The 18,919-nt window shown below is 46.6% G+C and overlaps 2 protein-coding genes across 2 annotated transcripts; one reads left to right on the forward strand and one right to left on the reverse strand.

Annotated features, from left to right (window-relative positions):
- Positions 1 to 9,834: 9,834 nt before the first annotated feature.
- On the reverse strand, positions 9,835 to 11,954 carry haus1 (HAUS augmin-like complex, subunit 1). Its single transcript, XM_038970414.1, has 9 exons — positions 11,843 to 11,954; positions 11,530 to 11,704; positions 11,178 to 11,313; positions 10,937 to 11,071; positions 10,709 to 10,832; positions 10,395 to 10,460; positions 10,238 to 10,309; positions 10,089 to 10,136; positions 9,835 to 9,993 (listed from the first exon to the last, which is right to left on the reverse strand). Exons 1-9 carry the CDS (start codon positions 11,861 to 11,863, stop codon positions 9,916 to 9,918), a joined length of 855 nt encoding a protein of 284 aa, XP_038826342.1. The 5' UTR covers positions 11,864 to 11,954; the 3' UTR covers positions 9,835 to 9,915.
- Positions 11,955 to 12,250: 296 nt separating this feature from the next.
- atp5fa1 (ATP synthase F1 subunit alpha) lies at positions 12,251 to 18,216 on the forward strand. Its single transcript, XM_038970413.1, has 11 exons — positions 12,251 to 12,387; positions 13,575 to 13,653; positions 13,902 to 14,071; positions 14,385 to 14,558; positions 15,255 to 15,421; positions 15,987 to 16,287; positions 16,486 to 16,710; positions 16,930 to 17,037; positions 17,349 to 17,493; positions 17,719 to 17,869; positions 17,999 to 18,216. Exons 1-11 carry the CDS (start codon positions 12,328 to 12,330, stop codon positions 18,075 to 18,077), a joined length of 1,659 nt encoding a protein of 552 aa, XP_038826341.1. The 5' UTR covers positions 12,251 to 12,327; the 3' UTR covers positions 18,078 to 18,216.
- Positions 18,217 to 18,919: the final 703 nt, after the last annotated feature.

The raw sequence follows: 18,919 nt of genomic DNA on the forward strand, positions 1-18,919 counted from the left end.
CCGTTGTTCACATACAAATGTGTGCGTCACTTCCATGCGTGAGTGACATAGAAAAATAATTAGCGCCTCCGTGAGTCTAGGGAGAGGTATGCCGCGTTTATGACAACTAGGAACTCGAAAAAAAAAAAAACCGAGCTTCGACTGGTAAAAATCGTTTATCGGTCACTCCGAATTCCAAGTCGGAAACGCAGGCATCTTTCTAAAGCTCCGACTTGAAAATCACGTGTGTCATTATTAGAGCTAGTTTTTATTAACATTTCCGACAAGATAGAACTGCCAAAGGGGGCGCAGTTGCAATCTACTGCAGAGATAGTATGACAGAACTCTGCAAGCTATCCAGGTCTGTGCCCCAAAAATTATACTTCTATTTTTAAAAATCCACCTTTCCAGAAACAAGTCTCTCACAGTTGCAGCTTGTTATAGACCCCCTTCAGCCCCCAGCTGTGACCTGGACACAATATGTGAATTGATTGCTCCCATCTATCTAACAGTACGAACTCTGAAGGTGACTTAAACTGGGACATACTTAACACCCCGGCCATCCTACAATCGAAGCTAGATGCCCTCAATCTAACACAAATTATCAAGGAACCTACCAGGTACAACCCTAAATCAGTAACCACGGGCACCCTCATAGAAATCATCCTGACTAACTTGCCCTCTAAATACACCTCTGCTGTCTTCAACCAGGATCTCAGCGATCACTGCCTCATTGCCTGTGTGCATAATTGGTCCGCCGCGGTCAAACGACCACCCCTCATCACTGTCAAACGCTCCCTAAAACACTTCAGCGAGCAGGCCTTTCTAATCGACCTGGCCCAGGTATCCTGGAAGGATATTGATCTCGTCAGTAGAGGATGCCTGGTTGCTCTTTAAAAGTGCTTTCCTCACCATCTTAAATAAGCATGCCCCGTTCAAAAAATGTAGAGCTAAGAACAGATATAGCCCTTGGTTCACCCCAAACTTGACTGCCCTTGACCAGCACAAAAACATCTTGTGGCGTTCTGCAATAGCATCGAATAGCCCCCGCGATATGCAGAAACAAATACACTCAGTCAGTTTGAAAAAGCTAGCCTTAGCTTTCCTAACAGAAATTTGCATCCTGTAGCACTAATTTCAAAAAGTTTTGGGACACTAAAGTCCATGGAGAATAAGAGCACCTCCTCCCAGCTGCCCACTGCACTGAGAATAGGAAACACTGTCGCCACCAATAAATCTACGATAATCGATAATTTCAATAAGCATTTTTCTACGGCTGGCCATGCTTTACAACTGGCTACCCCTACCCCGGCCAACATCTCAGCACCCCCTGAAGTAACTTGCCCCCCGCTTCTCCTTCACCCAAATCCAGACAGCTGATGTTCTGAATGAGCTGCAAAATCTGGATCCCTACAAATCAGCTGGGCTAGACAATCTGGACCCTCTCTTTCTAAAATTATCCGCAGAAATTGTTGCAACCCCTATTACTAGCCTATTCAACCTCTCGTTCGTATTGTCTGAGATCCCCAAAGATTGGAAAGCTGTCACGGTCAACCCCCTCTTCAAAGGGGGAGACACTCTAGACCCAAACTGTTATAGACCTATATCCATCCCTCCCTGCCTTTCTAAAATCTTCAAAAGCCAAGTTAACAAAACAGATCACCGACCATTTCAAATCCCACCGTACCGTCTCCACTATGCAATCTGGTTTCCGAGCTGGTCATGGGTGCACCTCAGCCACGCTCAAGGTCCTAAATGATATCATAACCGCCATTGATAAAAGACAGTACTGTGCAGCCGTCTTCATCGACCTGGCCAAGGCTTTCAACTCTGGTCAATCACCGCATTTTTAAAATCGGCAGACTCAATAGCCTTGGTTTCTCAAATGACTGCCTTGCCTGGTTCACCAACTACTTCTCAGATAGAGTTCAGTGTGTCAAATTGGAGGGCCTGTTGTCTGGACCTCTGGCAGTCTCTATGGGGGTGTCACAGGGTTCAATTCTCGGGCAGACACTTTCCTCTGTATATATCAATGATGTCACTCTTGCTGCTGGTGATTCTCTGATCCACCTCTACGCAGACAACACCATTCTGTATACATCTGGCCCTTCTTTGGACACTGTGTTAACAAACCCCCAAAACGAGCTTCAATGCCAGACAACACTCCTTCCGTGGCCTCCAACTGCTAGTAAAACTAAGTGCATGCTCTTCAACCGATTGCTGCCCACACCCGCCCGCCCGACTAGCATCACTAATCTGGGCGGTTCTGACTTAGAATGTGGACAACTACAAATACCTAGGTTAGACTATAAACTCTCCTTCCAGACTCACATTAAGCATCTCCAATCCAAAATTAAATCTAGAATCGGCTTCCTATTTCGCAACAAAGCCTCCTTCATTCATGCCACCAAACATACCCTTGTAAAACTGACTATCCTACCGATCCTTGACTTCGGCGATGTCATTTACAAAATGGCCTCCAACACTCTACTCTGCAAACTGGATGTAGTCTATCACAGTGCCACCCGTTTTATCACCAAAGCCCCATATACTACCCAACACTGCGACCTGTATGCTCGTTGGCTGGTCCTCACTACATATTAGTCACCAAACCCACAAGCCCCAGGTCATCTATAAAAGTCTTTGCTGGGTAAAGCCCCACATTATCTCAACTCACTGGTCACCATAGCAACACCCACCCGTAGCACGCGCTCCAGCAGGTATATTGCACTTGTCATCCCCAAAGCCAACACTTCCTTTGGCCGCCTTTCCTTCCAGTTCTCTGCTGCCAATGACTGGAACGAATTGCAAAAATCACTGAAGCTGGAGACTTATTCTCCCTCTCTAACTTTAAGCATCAGCTGTCAGAGCAGTTTACCAATTACTGTACACAGCCAATCTGTAAATAATGCACCCAACTACCTCATCCCCATATTGTTATTTATCCTCTTGCTCTTTTGCACCCCAGTATCTCTACTTGCACATCATTATCTGCACATCTATTACTCCAGTGTTAATGCTAAATTGTAATTATTTCACCTCTATGGCCCATTTATTGCCTTACCTCCCTACATTTGCACACACTGTACATAGATTTTTCTATTGTGTTATTGACTGTACATTTGTTTATGTGTAACTCTGTGTTGTTTTTGTCGCACTGCTTTGCTTTATCTTGGCCAGGTCGCAGTTGTAAATGAGAACTTGTTCTCAGCTGGCCTACCTGGTTAAATAAAGGTGAAATAAATAAACAAAGGTTAAGTATGTAACCATGGTTATGTGAGCTATATGGATCGCTCCAATATATTGGTATCACTCCGCAGCGGAGGGATACATCCGAGGTGAGGATTAACTCCAGTGTAGACCTGTGTCACGGCTGGGGTCTGCCTCTATATATAGACCCAATGGCCGCTACACATGTTCTCTACATAATTTGAGGCGCCTCTAGCACCTTAGAAGATTGGAGTGATCCACATAGCTCACATAACCGTGGTTACAGTACGTAACCTTCGTTATGTTTCACTATATTGGATCACTCCAATATATTGGTATACCCGTACCAGATTTAGTCGGTGCTTGAGGGACCTGGCCAGACAGCGGCGAAGTCCCAGTGCGGAACCGAGACGCAGGGGCCGTCAATGTAGAAGGGAGGGTCCCGGCACAGTCCCCGGAAGGGGAGGCGATCAACCGCAGAGGGAGGTGCCACATTTACCCGATAGTACCTAGCAAAGGCACAAGAGGAAGCCCAGCTGGCCGCAGTACAGATATCAGCGAGGGGCACTCCTCTCAGTAGAGCCCAGGACGCAGCCACACCTCATGTTGAATGTGCCACCACAGACCCCAGCACTGGCCTGCCAGCCAGGCAGTATGCTGTCGTATTCGTGTCCATGATCTAGGGACAAAAAAAGGGACAAACCCCCTTCATAAACCTGGAGACCAAGGGATGTCGCCCCACTGGCCTGACCATCCACCCCACATGGCAGGTGTCGTTCAGCAGCCAAGCCCATAGACTGAGGCGGTGCAGTCTCGGATGCCACGGAGTTTCCCCGGCCTGAGACAGGTCAGGTCTCAGGGGCAGTTGCCAAGGTGTCCCAGACAACAGAGACAGGATAAGGCTGAACCAAGGTCGTCTGGGCCAGTATGGGGCCACCAGCAGCAGACGATGCTCCACCATCCTCATCCTGTCCAGCACAGTCTGGATCAGGGGAAAAGGGGGGAATGTGTAAAGCTCCATCCCTGGCCAATCATGAGCCAGAACATCCAAGCCCAGAGGCCCTGGTGGCTCCGACATGGAGTACCACATGGGGCAGTGTGCATTGTCCAAGCAAACAGGTCCAGCTGCGCCCTCCCGAACTTATCCCACAGGTGCTGCACCACCTGGGGTTGTAAGCTCCAGTTCCAAGGTGGCGGGCTGTCCCTCGAGAGCATATCCGCTGCCACATTCAAGATGCCAGGTACGTGTGCTGCCCGTAGAGATGCTAGACATCCCTGAGCCCAGAGAAGGAGAAGGAGCTCCCGTGCCATAAGATGATGGCGGTGGGACCTCAGTCGACCCTGATGGTTGATGTAAGCCACCACTGTGGTGTTGTCCATTCTCACCAGGACAGGTCTTCCCTTCAGATGTGGAAGGAAAGACCAGAGCCAGCAGTACAGCTCAGAACTCTAGTGTATTGATTTGACTGCCGCTCCAAGGGGATGGCCAACAGCCGCTGGCCGACCTACCCTTGCTCACCCCCCAGCCGCTCTGGGAGGCGTCTGTGCTGACCAGCTCCCAGCGGAACATCCTCAGCATATCCACCCCATCTGAGAGAAAGGAGCGACAGCGCCACCTCAACAATGCCCCGAGGCACTGTGCGGTCATCCACAGCTGTTGGTGACGGTGGTGCTTCGGGTGCAGCCGGAGGGAGTTGAACCACCGTTGAAGAGGCTGGAGATGGAGCAGGCCCAGGGGAATCAGCAACGAGGCCGCCGTCAGCAAGCCCAACAGGCGTTGGCAGGTCAGGGCAGATATGACCCGCCCCTGCCGAAAGTGGTCGAGGCAAGATAAGATCGCCTAAACCCTTCTGGTGAGCTCACATGAGGACTGAGTCCAGTTCCATGCCAATAAAGGCCACCCTCTGGGTGGGCGTCAGATGACTTTGTCATTACAGTAAATGCCCAGTCCACCAATGTGGGTCAGGAGCATGTCTCTGTCTGACAGGACCTGGGTCCTGGTTGGGGCAAAAATCAGCCAATTGTTCAGGTAATTGAGGATCAACAATCCTCAGGATGTGAGAGGTGCCAGGACAGCGTCCATGCACTTTGTGAAAGTGTGGGGTGCCAAGGAGAGGCCAAAGGGAAGCGAATCGGAGGTACTGCCAATGAGCTGGGTGAACAGGAACATGGAAGTACGCATCCCTCAGGTCGAGCGTCACAAACCACTGGTTCCTGGACACGGCTTGCAACACGCGGGCCGGGGACAGCATGTGGAACCTCAGTACCTTCTAGTATCCATCGAGGTTGCGGAGGTCCAGAATTGGTCAAAACCCTCCGTCTCTTTTTGGGACCACAAAATAAGTGGAGTAGAACCCATCTAGCCTTTCTGATGTCTCGATCCTGCAGATGGCACCCTTGTCCAGGAGTGAGGAGATCTCCAGTCGCAGGGTTCTCTTCAGGGGGTAGGCCACCGTGGTGACCCAAAAACCCCTGAAGGATGGGGGCCGGCACCGGAATTGGAGTCGGTACCCCTCGAGCATTGTGGACAACACCCAGGGGGACTCCACACCCATCTCCCACTTTGTTCTTTGAGACCGGGAGAAGCGGCTGAGGCCGGTGAAAAGTGGGTCAGGGGTCCTGCCGGGGCCCGCCTCTCATCTGGCGCCCCAAGCGCCTGGTCCCCCAGGCACGTCCCTAAGGCGGTGACGGTTGACAGGTTGTTGCTTCACCGCACACGCTGTGCCCCTCCCCGCTGTCGTCCCTCAGCACGAGGCGATGGGGCAGGAGAGGGACCACACTGTTGTTCGGGTGCAGGTGGGTGGCAACGGTTCGTCTGCCTTGGACCCGGAACCTGAGGGGGCATGAACTGTCTCAGGGTCTAACGGTCCCTACGAACCTTATCGGTCTGCTCCAGAAAGTCATCAACCCCTGGGCCAAACATCAGCCCTGGGGTGATGGGGAGAGTGGCAAATGTGCTCTGGACAGCAGCTGGCAGACGGGATTGGGCCAGACAGAGATGGTGCTGGGAGGTAACCACCAGTGCCATGGCCCATCCGTTGGCCCGGGCCACATCCCTCTGGAGCAGGGAAAGCAGGCGAGACACCTCCATCGCTTCCTGGAGGAGCTCCTCTGTGCCCTCCTGTAGCCGGGGCAACAGAGTCTGCAGGTAGGCCTGCAGCAGCATGGTCGCGTTGGTAAGGTGGCCAAGAGAGCAGAGGGACCCATATGTGGTTTTCAAGTCCACATCAAAGACTCTGGGGGGTCCCGGCTTTAGTCGCATGTTCCGCCCTATAATCTCCCGGTCCAGGAGGACCATGGCAGCTATCATGGTGTCCATGGTAGGGAACTCCCAGAAGCCGATTGACTCTGCGCCCGCAACATAACTCCATGGTCCAGTCTCTGCTGTGAGTTGGAAGTGCTACCTGGCAGAGGCCCAGCTCTCCTGCAAGGCCTCACAGACTCAGCAGAGATGGGGACAGATGGAGAATCATCATCGTCCACCAGTTTTGATGTCCAGTGCAGTGGCTACCCGAGTGAGTAGGCTCCTGGGGGGTGGTGAAGCCCTGCTGCTGGCTTCTGATGGCCTGTCAGCCTGGTAGCCCTGCTGTGGTGCCAGTTTCATCCCCCAGGAACAGCCCATCACTGGCCAACAAGGAACAGCTGTCATCGCCATCGAAGCTATCAACCTCCTGACTCAGGGCATGCGCCCTCTGCTCAAGGTGGTCCGAGTGGTCCGACTCCTGCCCCCGTCCAGGACTGGCAGCAGATGGGCTCCGCCTGCGTTGGCTCTGGCCACACTTCCTGGGAGGGGTACTGGGCCCAGTAGAGGGACTAACAGCTTGCTGGCGCACCACTCCTTAGTGAGGGAGCTCGTCCCCAGCCTGAGCCCGAGCCTGGCCGACCCACTCGCACATGGCCTCCAATCCCGCCAGGCGCAGGTGTTCTGAGAACACCACACAAACAGGCATCCAGTAGGGCGCTCCACCACCCTCTATGGTGGCTCAAACTCAGGCAGTGCATACACCAGGTATGCGGATCCCCAGGGGGGAAGCCTCCCTCACACCTGTCACAAAGAAAAGCCATAAGCTCAGCCAAGCCAACAATGCCACGGAGCAGGTGTCCGATGCCCTGGAAGAGTTTATGTAGTGACCCGATTGAAGGAATAGGAACCCGGTGAGGGACAATTACCCAGTACCTCTGCAAAAAATGGGGAAGACCCGCGTGGGAAAAGCAGGCAGACTAAAAAACAGCAACCAGGTAATGGATTTGATTTATTTGTTTTACACCAGCTGCAATATTACCTAACCGGTTTAATATCCAAGCAGTAAAAACAGCACCATATGATGGTAATTCCATTAATTTAAGGAACTCCAAAGTTAATGTCTCAACGTAGTGTAAAGCCCACCACAATACTCTTACACTCTGCAAGGGAAAGAACAAGAAAAAACCCCACAGGGCAGCATGTTAAAGCAATTCACAACACACACATAGAACAAGCCAGTCGGCAAGTTGTGTAAGGTAAATTACAGTTTGTGGCCGCAAGAGCCTCCATACTAATGGATGCACACGGAGTCGTAGTGTAACGCTAACGAAACACAAGTATGACAAACCACGAGCGGAAGATACAGATCAACCACGCGCAACAGGTGGAGCACTCAAGAGGGGCTGGCCATGTGGCCAACTGCTCCAGGCTGCAAACAGCCAGTGAGTATACTTCCACGCAAGATATTACACTTACCAGTGACTTACCAAGCGAACTTCAGAAAGTCTGTACCTCATCTTCAAATAATATTTTTGCAGTTATCTCCTTGCGAATGATTTTGCCGAAGATTGCATCTCCGCCAAGAAAATGAAAGAGAACGTGTGTCGCGGCCATTGGGGTCTATATATGGGGGCAGACCCCAGCCGTGACTCAGGTGTACCTGGGAGTAAATCTGTAAATCCTAACCTCGGATGTATCCTTCCGCTGCGGAGTGATACCAATATATTGGAGTGATCCAATATAGTGAAACATAACATAATCAGTACTACTTGTTGTAGGTGCACACAATCTTGGCTTTACATTAAAACGGCGATATATAAATTCTACCATAGTAGACGTTAGACCTTGGCTAGTAGAAAGGGTCAAAAGTAATTTTTCAACTAAGCTGTTCTTGCAAATAAACGTATTTTTCCGAATGGAGGGCAGAAAAGGTATCTTATGTCTGTGTTCAGTTTCATATGGTTCTCCAAAAACCAGAGAATATTCCTTTTGCATGTGTGTAGATCTCACAGAAAGCTGCTGAGGGGAGGACAGCACATCATGGATAGAAGTGAGCAAATGGCATTGCATTAAACACATGGACACCATGTGTGTGTATTTGATACCATTCCACCAACTCTGCTCCAGCAATTACAACGAACCCCATCCTCCCCAATTAAGGTGCCAACAACCTCCTGTGGTAGGTCTTTGTTTTGGTCGGACTGTGTGATGTGCTACCAGGCCAGCGCATCACACAGTGCGACCAAAACAAAGATCTACACACATGCAAGAGGCATTTCTCACTATCTTTATGAATATTCTGTTTTTTTGGCTAACAATCTGCAACTGAAGGTATAACGGCTACAATGGAAGAATTCACTATTTCCGTTTTAGTGTATAGCTAACACCATCTATGATGCACACACTGTATTTTGGTTTAAACATATCACTAATTTAAGAAAACTACACTGAGTGTACAAAACATTAAGAATACCTGCTCTTTCCATAACATAAACTGACTAGGTAAATGCATGTGAAAGCTAGGATCCCTTATGATGGTAACTCTGTTAAATCCACTTCATTCAGTGTAGATGAAAGGTTAAATAATAATTTTTAAGCCTTGCGCCATGTGTATGCCATTGAGGTTGAATGGGCATTGTAAATAAGAATTTGTTCTTAAATGACTTGCAGTTAAATCAAGGTTAAATAAAAAGCAGGGTATGGTAGTAGATGCCAGGCACACCTGTTTGAGTGTGTCAAGAACTGCAAAACTGCTGAGTTTTTCACACTTATTAGTTTCCTGTGTGTATCAAGAATGGTCCACCACCCAAAGGTCATCCAGCCAACTTGAAACAACTGTGGGAAGCAATGGAGTCAACATGGGTCAGCATCCCTGTGGACAGCTTTTGACACTGTAGAGTCCATGCCCTGACTAATTGAAGGCAAAAATGGGTGCTCCTAATGTTTAGCAAACTCAGTGTAAAAGGCACTGTGCACCTAATGTTTTGTACAGTGGAAGAGGCACGGTATGGTCAATCCGTCATCTGCATTTGCCGTGCAGCATTTATGGTGATACGGCCTTTGCAGACGTCATGGCATTCATACATCTTGCACTTCACAGAGCAGTGGAGTAGAGCTGTTGTCAAGGAATTGAGTTTGCGTTTATACAGGACCTCCTGCCCCCACCTACCGTCAAACAATCATGTAAATGCAGAGATATATGGAGCTCTACGCATTGTTACAACATTTGGGATGCGCACAGCGATGCAGAGCTCAATCTGGACCCTGCATGCCTCCGGAAGCTCCGTGATTGCATCACATCTTCCAAAACGGAGCCCCCAACCACATTTTAGATCCCGTAAGACAAATAAGTTCCCTGTTTAGTTAACACATATAGCCCAAGCAGCCCATGACAAGTTGGATGAAAAACATATTACGATTTCCATTGACATTTATTATCATTACATATACTTTCTACAATTACAATCCCCCAAATTCATGTGTCATTTTAAAGGGTGCCCTTTAGGCAAGGAGGAATTCATGAAGTCCACCTTCATCTCCAGTTCAGCATCAACTGCAGTCTTAAACAAGGAGAAAACAGTTCAATTCAAATATAATTGACAATGTACAGTAACATCACAATATTCCTGTTGTATTGTAGAATGGCAAAACTCACCAATTCTCGCTTTGCCTCTTCAATTTTCACTTGAGCAAGAGATGGACTCTAGGGAACAACGATATCATTAAGCAGAGCATATCACCAAAATAAAAAAAGGAAAATGTAAATTAAATGTAGTTTAAAAAATAAAAAAAACATTTCTTAACTGGGCTCAAATCTCTGTAGGGTTCGAGTTTCTTTGACAAAGGTAGAATTTCTTGTTTCAACGTGTAAACTTGCTGCAAAGGGAAGATCAGAAACTCATTGCAATACATTTCACAGCAAAGCAGAACAGCCAACACGTCCATCATAACATGAGGATACCTCACATAGCTCCATCAGAGCTTGGTGGGAGATCCGATTCTCCATGTGTCTGGATGTTAGCTGGTCCTGAGGGTGAGAGAATGAAAATGCATGGCTTATGACAAAAGCCAAAAGAATAACAAATGCATTTCTACCAGTCAAAAAGCCCTAACCACCTGACAATGTTTTCAAGGTTGACTTTTGACTTCCTAGGTCAATAAATCAAAAGCTACCCCAATCCAACATCTCAAAACCAGAAAGGATATCTTGACCTGTGAAGAAAAAGAGAGTAAACATTAACAGCACATAAGATGACAGAAGTCAAAGGTTCTGACCTCTGCCTTCTTGTTTCGGTATGAGAGGTCTTTGGATTTTGCTTTGACAAAGTCCATATTCAGCAGTCTTTCTTCTGCTTTGGCACTCTCCACCTCTTGAGCTTTCATTGTTTTCTTGATGTCCCTGTAATCAGATGATTACGTAAATTAATGAACTCTAAAGCTTTACAGATGTGCGCATTTAAAATAATGTAACATTTCAGGTTCATGACTGTGTGATCCTCTTACTCTTGGAAGGTTTTCCGTAGAACAAGAACGGCCCCAAGTTTATTTCTGAGGGCATTAAGCTCCCTATCAAGTCTCCTGTCCATCTTTTCAGATTCCAGAAGCTCATTGGTCAAGTTATTCACCGCTGGCACAAAGCTAAACAAACAGCATGGATGTAAGATTATTTTCTTGCAAGTTTATCATGAGAATCCATCTTGTATGGCTTTCTGTGAGTGCCACTGTGTGTACATCAGTGCATTACCTGCTCAGAGATGTGTCTCGGACGCCAAGTACCTTAGCGTTTGCCACCAATGCTGACAGGTAGTCTGATGCAGGTTTTGACAAGCTTCCAGAGGATAAGCCCACTCCTTGTAATACAACATTCTGGAGATGAACACCTAGAAAGATTGATTTAAAATCAAAGGAACGACATTAAAGTGCAAAAAAGAAAGACCCTGTGCACAGCTGTGTGTCTAGACAACATTACTGTATTGACATGTCAGCCAGAGTGGGGCTTGAAGTTGAACCAGTGACACATAATATTCCCCAAGTGTCTCAATCATTCAGGTTACCGCTTAAGATTAATTTAACAGTACATGCAATGTTCACTTTACCATCAGCCTGATACTCAGAAGTTTTCTGTTTCTGATCCTCAATGAGCAGGGAAGTCTCATTGCATCGAACTTCACTTGCTTCTGCAAGCTGGTACAGTATGTCGACAGTCCGTGTGTTAACTTCATATTCTGGAATAGTTTGATCTCCAAAGACTGTGCTGAGCCACTTGCTCACCTGAAAAGTGTAAACAAACACCAAGTTTACAGCTAACTCACTAGCTTGTTAGCATAGATTTACAGCCCTGAGAGATGGTTTAAAAAGAGACATTTATTAAAATAAGAGCACAATCAACATCTCTGGTATTAACACTACCTTCTTGTTTTTTTCACACATATCAACGGGCAGCCCAGACAAACAATACAGTAAAAGACTGACTCTCGGCTGAGAGAAGCTTTCTGAAAGTAATGGGAATCCTGACTATGAACCGAAACGTTTCCCGCCCACCGTTCATTCTACAGCTTCCGGTTTGCGATGTATTTGATTGGATGTTTGAAATAGACCAGCCAATGAGAAAAAAACTCTTTATTTAAAACAGAAGTAGTGTTTGGTCTGCCCAAGAGTGTTCAAATAGATTATTGACATAAACAAGATTGTATCCGACTTTATGATGACAATATTCATATCCAATAATCTTATCTAATAATAAATCCAGTTGATAGCATTAATTAAACAATTATTTCATATGATTTTGCAAATATTTCCGGTTCACAGTATCCTTTTTTTACCCTGTCCATCTTCTTTACGTGATTTAACCAGTACGTGTAGTTGGACAAATCCGCGTAGAAACATCAATAGCTATGCTGTCAGTTCGCGTTGCCGCGGCCCTTGTCCGCACCCTTCCCCGACGGACTGGATTTGTAAGATTTTTTGTGTTGTCTGAGTTGTGTTTTTATACTTTTTGAAAGAGTTATTGCCGCGTTCACGTGCTAGTCGGAAACTGGGAAACTCTGAATTGCCAGACTTAATAACCGGATGTAGTTATACACATGCCGCGTTTAACGAATCAGCAAGGGTTAGTGCTATCTGGGATCCTACCCTAACCTTAATCGTAAACCATACCATTTTAAAATGGTAACTTCAATGGGGTATGGACGTCCCAAGGATCCCAGATTGCATGGACAAATTAACAAATCGGACATTTCCGAGTTTCCTAGTTCCGACTAGCAAGTGAACACGTCATCTATATGTTCGAATATTGGGAAATTACGAGTCCGTGCATGCAGACGACCACCTTGGACTGTTTACACAAGCTATCGCCACCTAACGTTAGATAAATATAATTTTAAAAGTCTATACCGGTAGTGGTATTTGTAGTTTTGACACATTGATATAGCCGTGTGATCAATCAACCAGTCAAGTGACTATGGATGTCTCATAGGGCGGCGCACAATTGTCCCAGCGTCGTCCGGGTTTGGCCGTAATTGTAAATAAGAATTTGTTCTTAACTGACTTGCCTAATTAAATAAATGTTACACACGTCATTGAGTATGATGAGGTGGGGTTAGTAAACTGGGAAAAATATTTTTGAACAGTCATCCAACTCGGAATTTCAAGTCGGAATCTCGGGCAACTTTCTAGAGCTGCGGCCTTAAGATCACTGATGTCATATTTTTACCCTTTTCCGGAGTTCCCAGTTTTCTTGAAAGCACCCAGTTTTTTTACCTCCGATGACCAGATCAAAATGACAGTAGTTCACCCAACGGCGTTACACTATAGTCAATGTTGTAATGTTATGTATCTTGTCAGCCAAGTTGCACAACTTTTATTTGTTTGTTATACATGCTCAGTGCATTTTGTTGATCGTTTGCCAATTAATGATGCCTATCAACATGGCAGCTCATCCACTGACAGTTGACAGTGAGAAGAAGCAAGAGAAATAGGAGGCACAGTTTAATGGCAGGGTCATTTTAAACTTGTATGGTAAACTAGTAACACTGTATCATTACTCTATTCAAAATATGAAAACATGATGCAGATTTGAGGGTCACTATTTTGCATTTAAAGGATTTAAATTGTAACATGATCTCAACCACTGTCCTTGCAGGTTTCCAAAAATGTTTATGCTGCTGCATGTGTAGGAGCCAGGCACCTGCACAACACAAAGCCATGGATGGCCAAGAAGGGTCAGAGTTCTTGACTGATACATGTTGCCAAACTTTGTAGTAGCAAAGTCCCTTGAGAAAGTGGATTTTACTAAGACATTTTCTATGGCTTGGGGGTAGGAACAACCGGTATTGTCTTGAGCAGCCCATGTTGCCATTCAAAACTTATTCTCGGTAGAAGTAGCATCTTTATCTTCATGGCATCTTCTCAGTTTCCTCGAAGTCTGATTACTTGTTTACCTCTCAAATGTCATGCATGTGTACTGCAGGAACAGCAGAGGTCTCGTCCATTCTGGAGGAGAAGATCCTGGGGGCTGACACAATCGCTGACCTGGAGGAGACTGGTCGCGTGCTGTCCATCGGTGACGGTATTGCCAGAGTGTACGGTCTCAGGAACGTGCAGGCTGAGGAGATGGTGGAGTTCTCCTCCGGGCTTAAGGTGAGGCTGTCAGTGGGGTGTGATGACTTGCAAGCTGATGATGACATAACAAATCTTTGCGGGGGGGTTATATATACTGCAGTTGTACCATTGATCAAGTGCCATGCTCAACGGTGATGTCTGTCAACATGCCTAGTAGATTATTGCATGAAAAGTAAATCACTAAATGAGGTGGATAGCTGAGAGTTTGTCATTCGGTTTATTTCTTTCTACTATTCTCGCATAACGCTATCCAGCGACGTGTTGTTGTCTGCTGGTCTATTCCACCGAAACTCTGAACTCTTGAGTAACAGTGTTCTCTAATCTCATCCAGGGCATGTCTCTGAACTTGGAGCCCGACAATGTCGGTGTTGTGGTGTTCGGTAATGACAAGCTCATCAAGGAGGGCGATATCGTCAAGAGAACCGGAGCCATCGTGGACGTGCCCGTCGGTGAACAGCTGCTGGGTCGTGTGGTGGACGCTCTGGGAAATGCCATCGACGGCAAGGTCAGGACTTGCCCTGAGGTTTACTCGTAGGTTATGATAAGCAATAGGATTTACAGCGTTAAACTGAGCCTCAGTGTTAGGTTGGCACGACCAGCAGGGTGAACCAAAGGCATTGCAGACGAGTGCAATGCATGATGATGCACTCGCATAGGATCAGCACATGTGCATGCGTATGCTTCTCACTCCTGCTATGCTGTGTGATGACTGCAGAGAAGATTAGCCTATCGCTGCTTGCTCTTTGTTGATGTCAGCACTATACTGCTGTTTATGTTGTGCATTACTGCGTCTACTTTTGAGAATATTCTGGGCCTAGATCAGTGTTTTTCAACCTATTGTCTGCTGACATCTGGTGGTCCGCGGGGGTACTGCATGTGGTTCGAATGTTTTATTTTGTAGATAAATAAGTTGGGACTATAATGTTAAACCATTTTTATATTACTTATCACAATGCAAATTGTTTAGCAAAAATCCATATGTAATAATAGGCCTTTAATCTGTTAGTTGCTGATGAAATGTATTCCAAATCTGACCGCTAAGATATTTTATGGAAAAAAGATATCTGCAACTCCGCAAATGGTGGTCCTCAAATTTTGACAGTTATTTGGTGGTCCCCAGAAAGGAAAAGGTACCGCTGGCCTAGATAACTGATAGTGATGGGTGTAAAGTAATATTTTCTTTGCTACTGCTTCTTTGTAGGGTCCCCTTGGGTCCAGCATCCGTAGGCGTGTGGGTCTTAAGGCCCCTGGCATCATCCCCCGTATTTCTGTGAGAGAGCCCATGCAGACTGGCATCAAGGCCGTGGACAGCCTGGTGCCCATTGGCCGAGGTCAGCGTGAGCTGATCATCGGTGACAGGCAGACTGGGTAAGACTATAGCCCTACCGGTGTGAATATTTTAGTGACGGGCTAGGCTCTGTATTCAATTCCTAGACCATGTGAATTTGAGTTGTAGTAGTTGCTAATGCCTGGGGAAATTGGAGGGGGAAAATTTAAGTAATGTCTGTCTTATCCACTTATGTCTTATTCCTAAACCAGCAGTTCATCTTGTTATTGAGGACAATGGTCAAGTAAAGGCCTGTTAATCAGCTCCTTGTGTTTTTCATGGTAGACATGTCATATGTCGACTTATGGTCATACGTGTGTAGTGGATGCGGAAATCATCTGTAGCAAATTGGCTGGAGTACATCGGTGACCTCACACCTTCCCTAAGATCTAAAGGCAAGTGTCGCTCACAGAGTGACAGACTAGTCACTTGGTGTGTTGGCTAAGATGGTTGGCTTTGAGTTGTGTGTGTGTTGTGCAGAAGGTTGCTTGTTCGTTCCCCGCTTGGAGCAGAACAGAATGCACTGCTGTTACACATGCATGTTTTGTCATTCACTTGAGTTTTTATAAATGATACAATCTTCATTCCAGTGTCTTTCCTTCGTAGCAAAACCGCCATTGCCATCGACACCATCATCAACCAGAAGCGCTTCAACGACGGCACTGATGAGAAGAAGAAGCTGTACTGCATCTACGTCGCCATTGGTCAGAAGAGATCCACCGTGGCCCAGCTAGTGAAGAGGCTGACTGACGCCGACGCCATGAAGTACACCATCGTGGTGTCCGCCACAGCCTCCGATGCCGCTCCCCTGCAGTACCTGGCCCCTTACTCTGGCTGCTCCATGGGAGAGTTCTTCAGAGACAACGGCAAGCACGCCCTCATCATCTACGACGATTTGTCCAAGCAGGTCAGTTCAAGCGATGGGGCTCGGAGGTCGATATGTGATTAAGGTTGATCTTAAATAACTCTATTCCTCAGTTAATACACTACTTCCACCAGCCCTATGCGGCTCTGACAATGCAGTAAAACACTATGGGGTATAGGGTGGCACTTATTTTATGCTCAACCTTCATGTGACGCAAACCTTGCTTCCCACCTGTCACAGGCTGTGGCTTACCGTCAGATGTCCCTGCTGCTACGTCGTCCCCCCGGTCGTGAGGCCTACCCCGGGGATGTGTTCTACCTCCATTCTCGTTTGCTAGAGAGAGCAGCCAAGATGAACGAAAACTTCGGAGGCGGGTCCCTCACCGCCCTGCCCGTCATTGAGACCCAGGCCGGTGACGTTTCTGCCTACATTCCAACCAATGTCATCTCCATCACAGACGGACAGGTGTGCTAAAAGATGGATTTCATAATTAATCAGGAGCTGAAAATATAATTGTAACGATCTGATTTAAATAGAGCTACCTCAAACCTATCCTCGCATTTATTCCTGATTTGCCATTTTTGGTAATGGCACTTGTCATTTTAGGATTGATTGACTGTTTCGGTGTTTACTCTATTGAAACACTGAACCCATGACTCCACTCATGCTTATTTTTTCTCTCAGATATTCTTGGAGACTGAGTTGTTCTACAAAGGTATTCGACCAGCCATCAACGTAGGTCTGTCTGTGTCACGTGTCGGCTCTGCCGCCCAGACCAAAGCCATGAAGCAGGTGGGCGACTAATTTCTTTCCCCAGTATTTGTCATTTGGCTTTAGGAACCTGCCTTAGAAACTCACAAGAAGGGGAAAGCGTCCCACTTTTGACTCCCGAGTGGCGCAGCATCTCAGTGCAAGAGGCGTCACTACAGTCCCTGGTTCGAAACCAGGCTGTATCATATCCGGCTGTGATTGGGAGTCCCATAGTGCGGCGCACAATTGGCCCAGCGTCGTCCAGGTTTGGCCGGGGTAGGCCGTCATTGTAAATAAGAATTTGTTCTTTACTGACTTAAAAAAATGACTGATCCTGTTTCCTCCCTGGTAAGGTGGCTGGTACCATGAAGCTGGAGCTGGCCCAGTACCGTGAGGTGGCTGCCTTTGCACAGTTTGGTTCCGACTTGGACGCTGCCACCCAGCAGCTTCTGAACCGTGGTGTTCGCCTTACTGAGCTCCTCAAGCAGGGGCAGTACTGTGAGTATCTCCTAGGATGCGATGTTCTAGTCACATTTGTATGATTTTAATCAACTGAAATGTTGATTAACATGTGCACGGTACCTGTTGAATAAATTGCTTGTGTAGATGAAACTGAGCTCTGTATTTCCACCTGGTCGTCCTTGGTAAAGTTTGCTCTGTTCACTGCTGTGCTTTATTTATTCCTTTGCCTATGTGACTGACTGCATTCTTTTTGACCTGCAGGCCCCATGGCCATTGAGGAGCAGGTTACAGTCATCTATGCTGGTGTGAGGGGACACTTGGACAAAATGGACCCAACCAAGATCACAAAGTTTGAGAAGGCTTTTCTTCAACATGTTCTCAGCCAGCACCAGGACCTCCTAGCACAAATTAGGTAAATCAAATCAACTACCACCACGTTTTTGCCAGCTTTAGCTTTGTTCGGTATTGTTATTGGACTCCTTTTGTACGTTATCGTACCATGGCGTGAACATATTTTAACACCTTTTGTTTCTGCTTGCAGAGCTGATGGCAAAATCTCAGAAACCGCAGATGCCCAGCTTAAGCAGATCGTCTTGACCTTCCTGGCAAGCTTTGAGTAGTCTTATTTTTGGTCAACTATTTTGTCAATGTTGCATAGTGCGGATGTTAAACTTCAAAAACAAATCTGAAAATAAAGTGGCATTTGATATTACTGTACAGATGTCTCCTAACAGAGAATAAAGTCGTTCTACTCCAGGACCCATGGATCTTTTTTTGACTGGCTCTCATCCTCTCTCTTCCAGAAGTAAATTTTGGCCATTTATCAGACTTACCGTGTCCAAAGTGACTTACAATCAGTGCATTCAACCTGGAAAGGTGATGAAGAGTAGCCTGGCTGGTGTGACCCACGTGACTACACAGAGCTGGTGTCAGCCAGACTAGATGAGAGTCACATACCAAGATAATCCAGTAAACACTTCAAATGAGCACAAATTAAGTGTTCACTTTTTACTGCAAAATGCTGGATATCTCACTGACTCACTTTTTCCCAAGTGATTTGAAGTAATGATAAAATACAGCAATTTAAGTGTATCAATTATCCTCAGAAGCCATATTTAGTTGGCCTACTCACTGAAAGGCCCTCAAAAGCATTATATATAAATAAATAAAACCTTTGGCCAGAAAAAGCACATGTTTGTTTCCCAGACATCAATGATGGATAGTCATATAATAGTGTTTTTAATAAGAATCCCTGTCTAGGTTATGCTTCACAATCAAAGCATTATCAATAACTTTGAAGTCCCATCTGAATTTGGAACCACGTCACCTATGGCATAATGTCAACAGCAGCGCCGATCAGAGGGTGCGTTCGTAAATTCACTCTGGCTATCTACTCCGATTTCAGAGAACTCGTCTGTGTGCCAGAGCGCAGAATAATTTATGAATTTACGAACACACTTAT

The sequence above is a fragment of the Salvelinus namaycush genome, chromosome 31 (genome assembly GCF_016432855.1).
Source record: "Salvelinus namaycush isolate Seneca chromosome 31, SaNama_1.0, whole genome shotgun sequence".
Lineage (NCBI taxonomy): Eukaryota > Metazoa > Chordata > Actinopteri > Salmoniformes > Salmonidae > Salvelinus > Salvelinus namaycush.

Excerpts from the sequence above, each read along its gene's own strand:
- haus1 (XM_038970414.1), bottom strand. The coding sequence starts at position 11,863 with ATGTGTGAAAAAAACAAGAAG. Across the intron at positions 11,072-11,177 it reads CGAGACACATCTCTGAGCAG|CTTTGTGCCAGCGGTGAATA; the intron begins GTAATGCACTGA and ends CTGTTTGTTTAG. Across the intron at positions 9,994-10,088 it reads AAGAGGCAAAGCGAGAATTG|ACTGCAGTTGATGCTGAACT; the intron begins GTGAGTTTTGCC and ends TCCTTGTTTAAG.
- atp5fa1 (XM_038970413.1), top strand. The coding sequence starts at position 12,328 with ATGCTGTCAGTTCGCGTTGCCGCGGCCCTTGTCCGCACCCTTCCCCGA. Across the intron at positions 14,559-15,254 it reads GAAATGCCATCGACGGCAAG|GGTCCCCTTGGGTCCAGCAT; the intron begins GTCAGGACTTGC and ends GCTTCTTTGTAG. Across the intron at positions 16,711-16,929 it reads TCTCCATCACAGACGGACAG|ATATTCTTGGAGACTGAGTT; the intron begins GTGTGCTAAAAG and ends TTTTTCTCTCAG.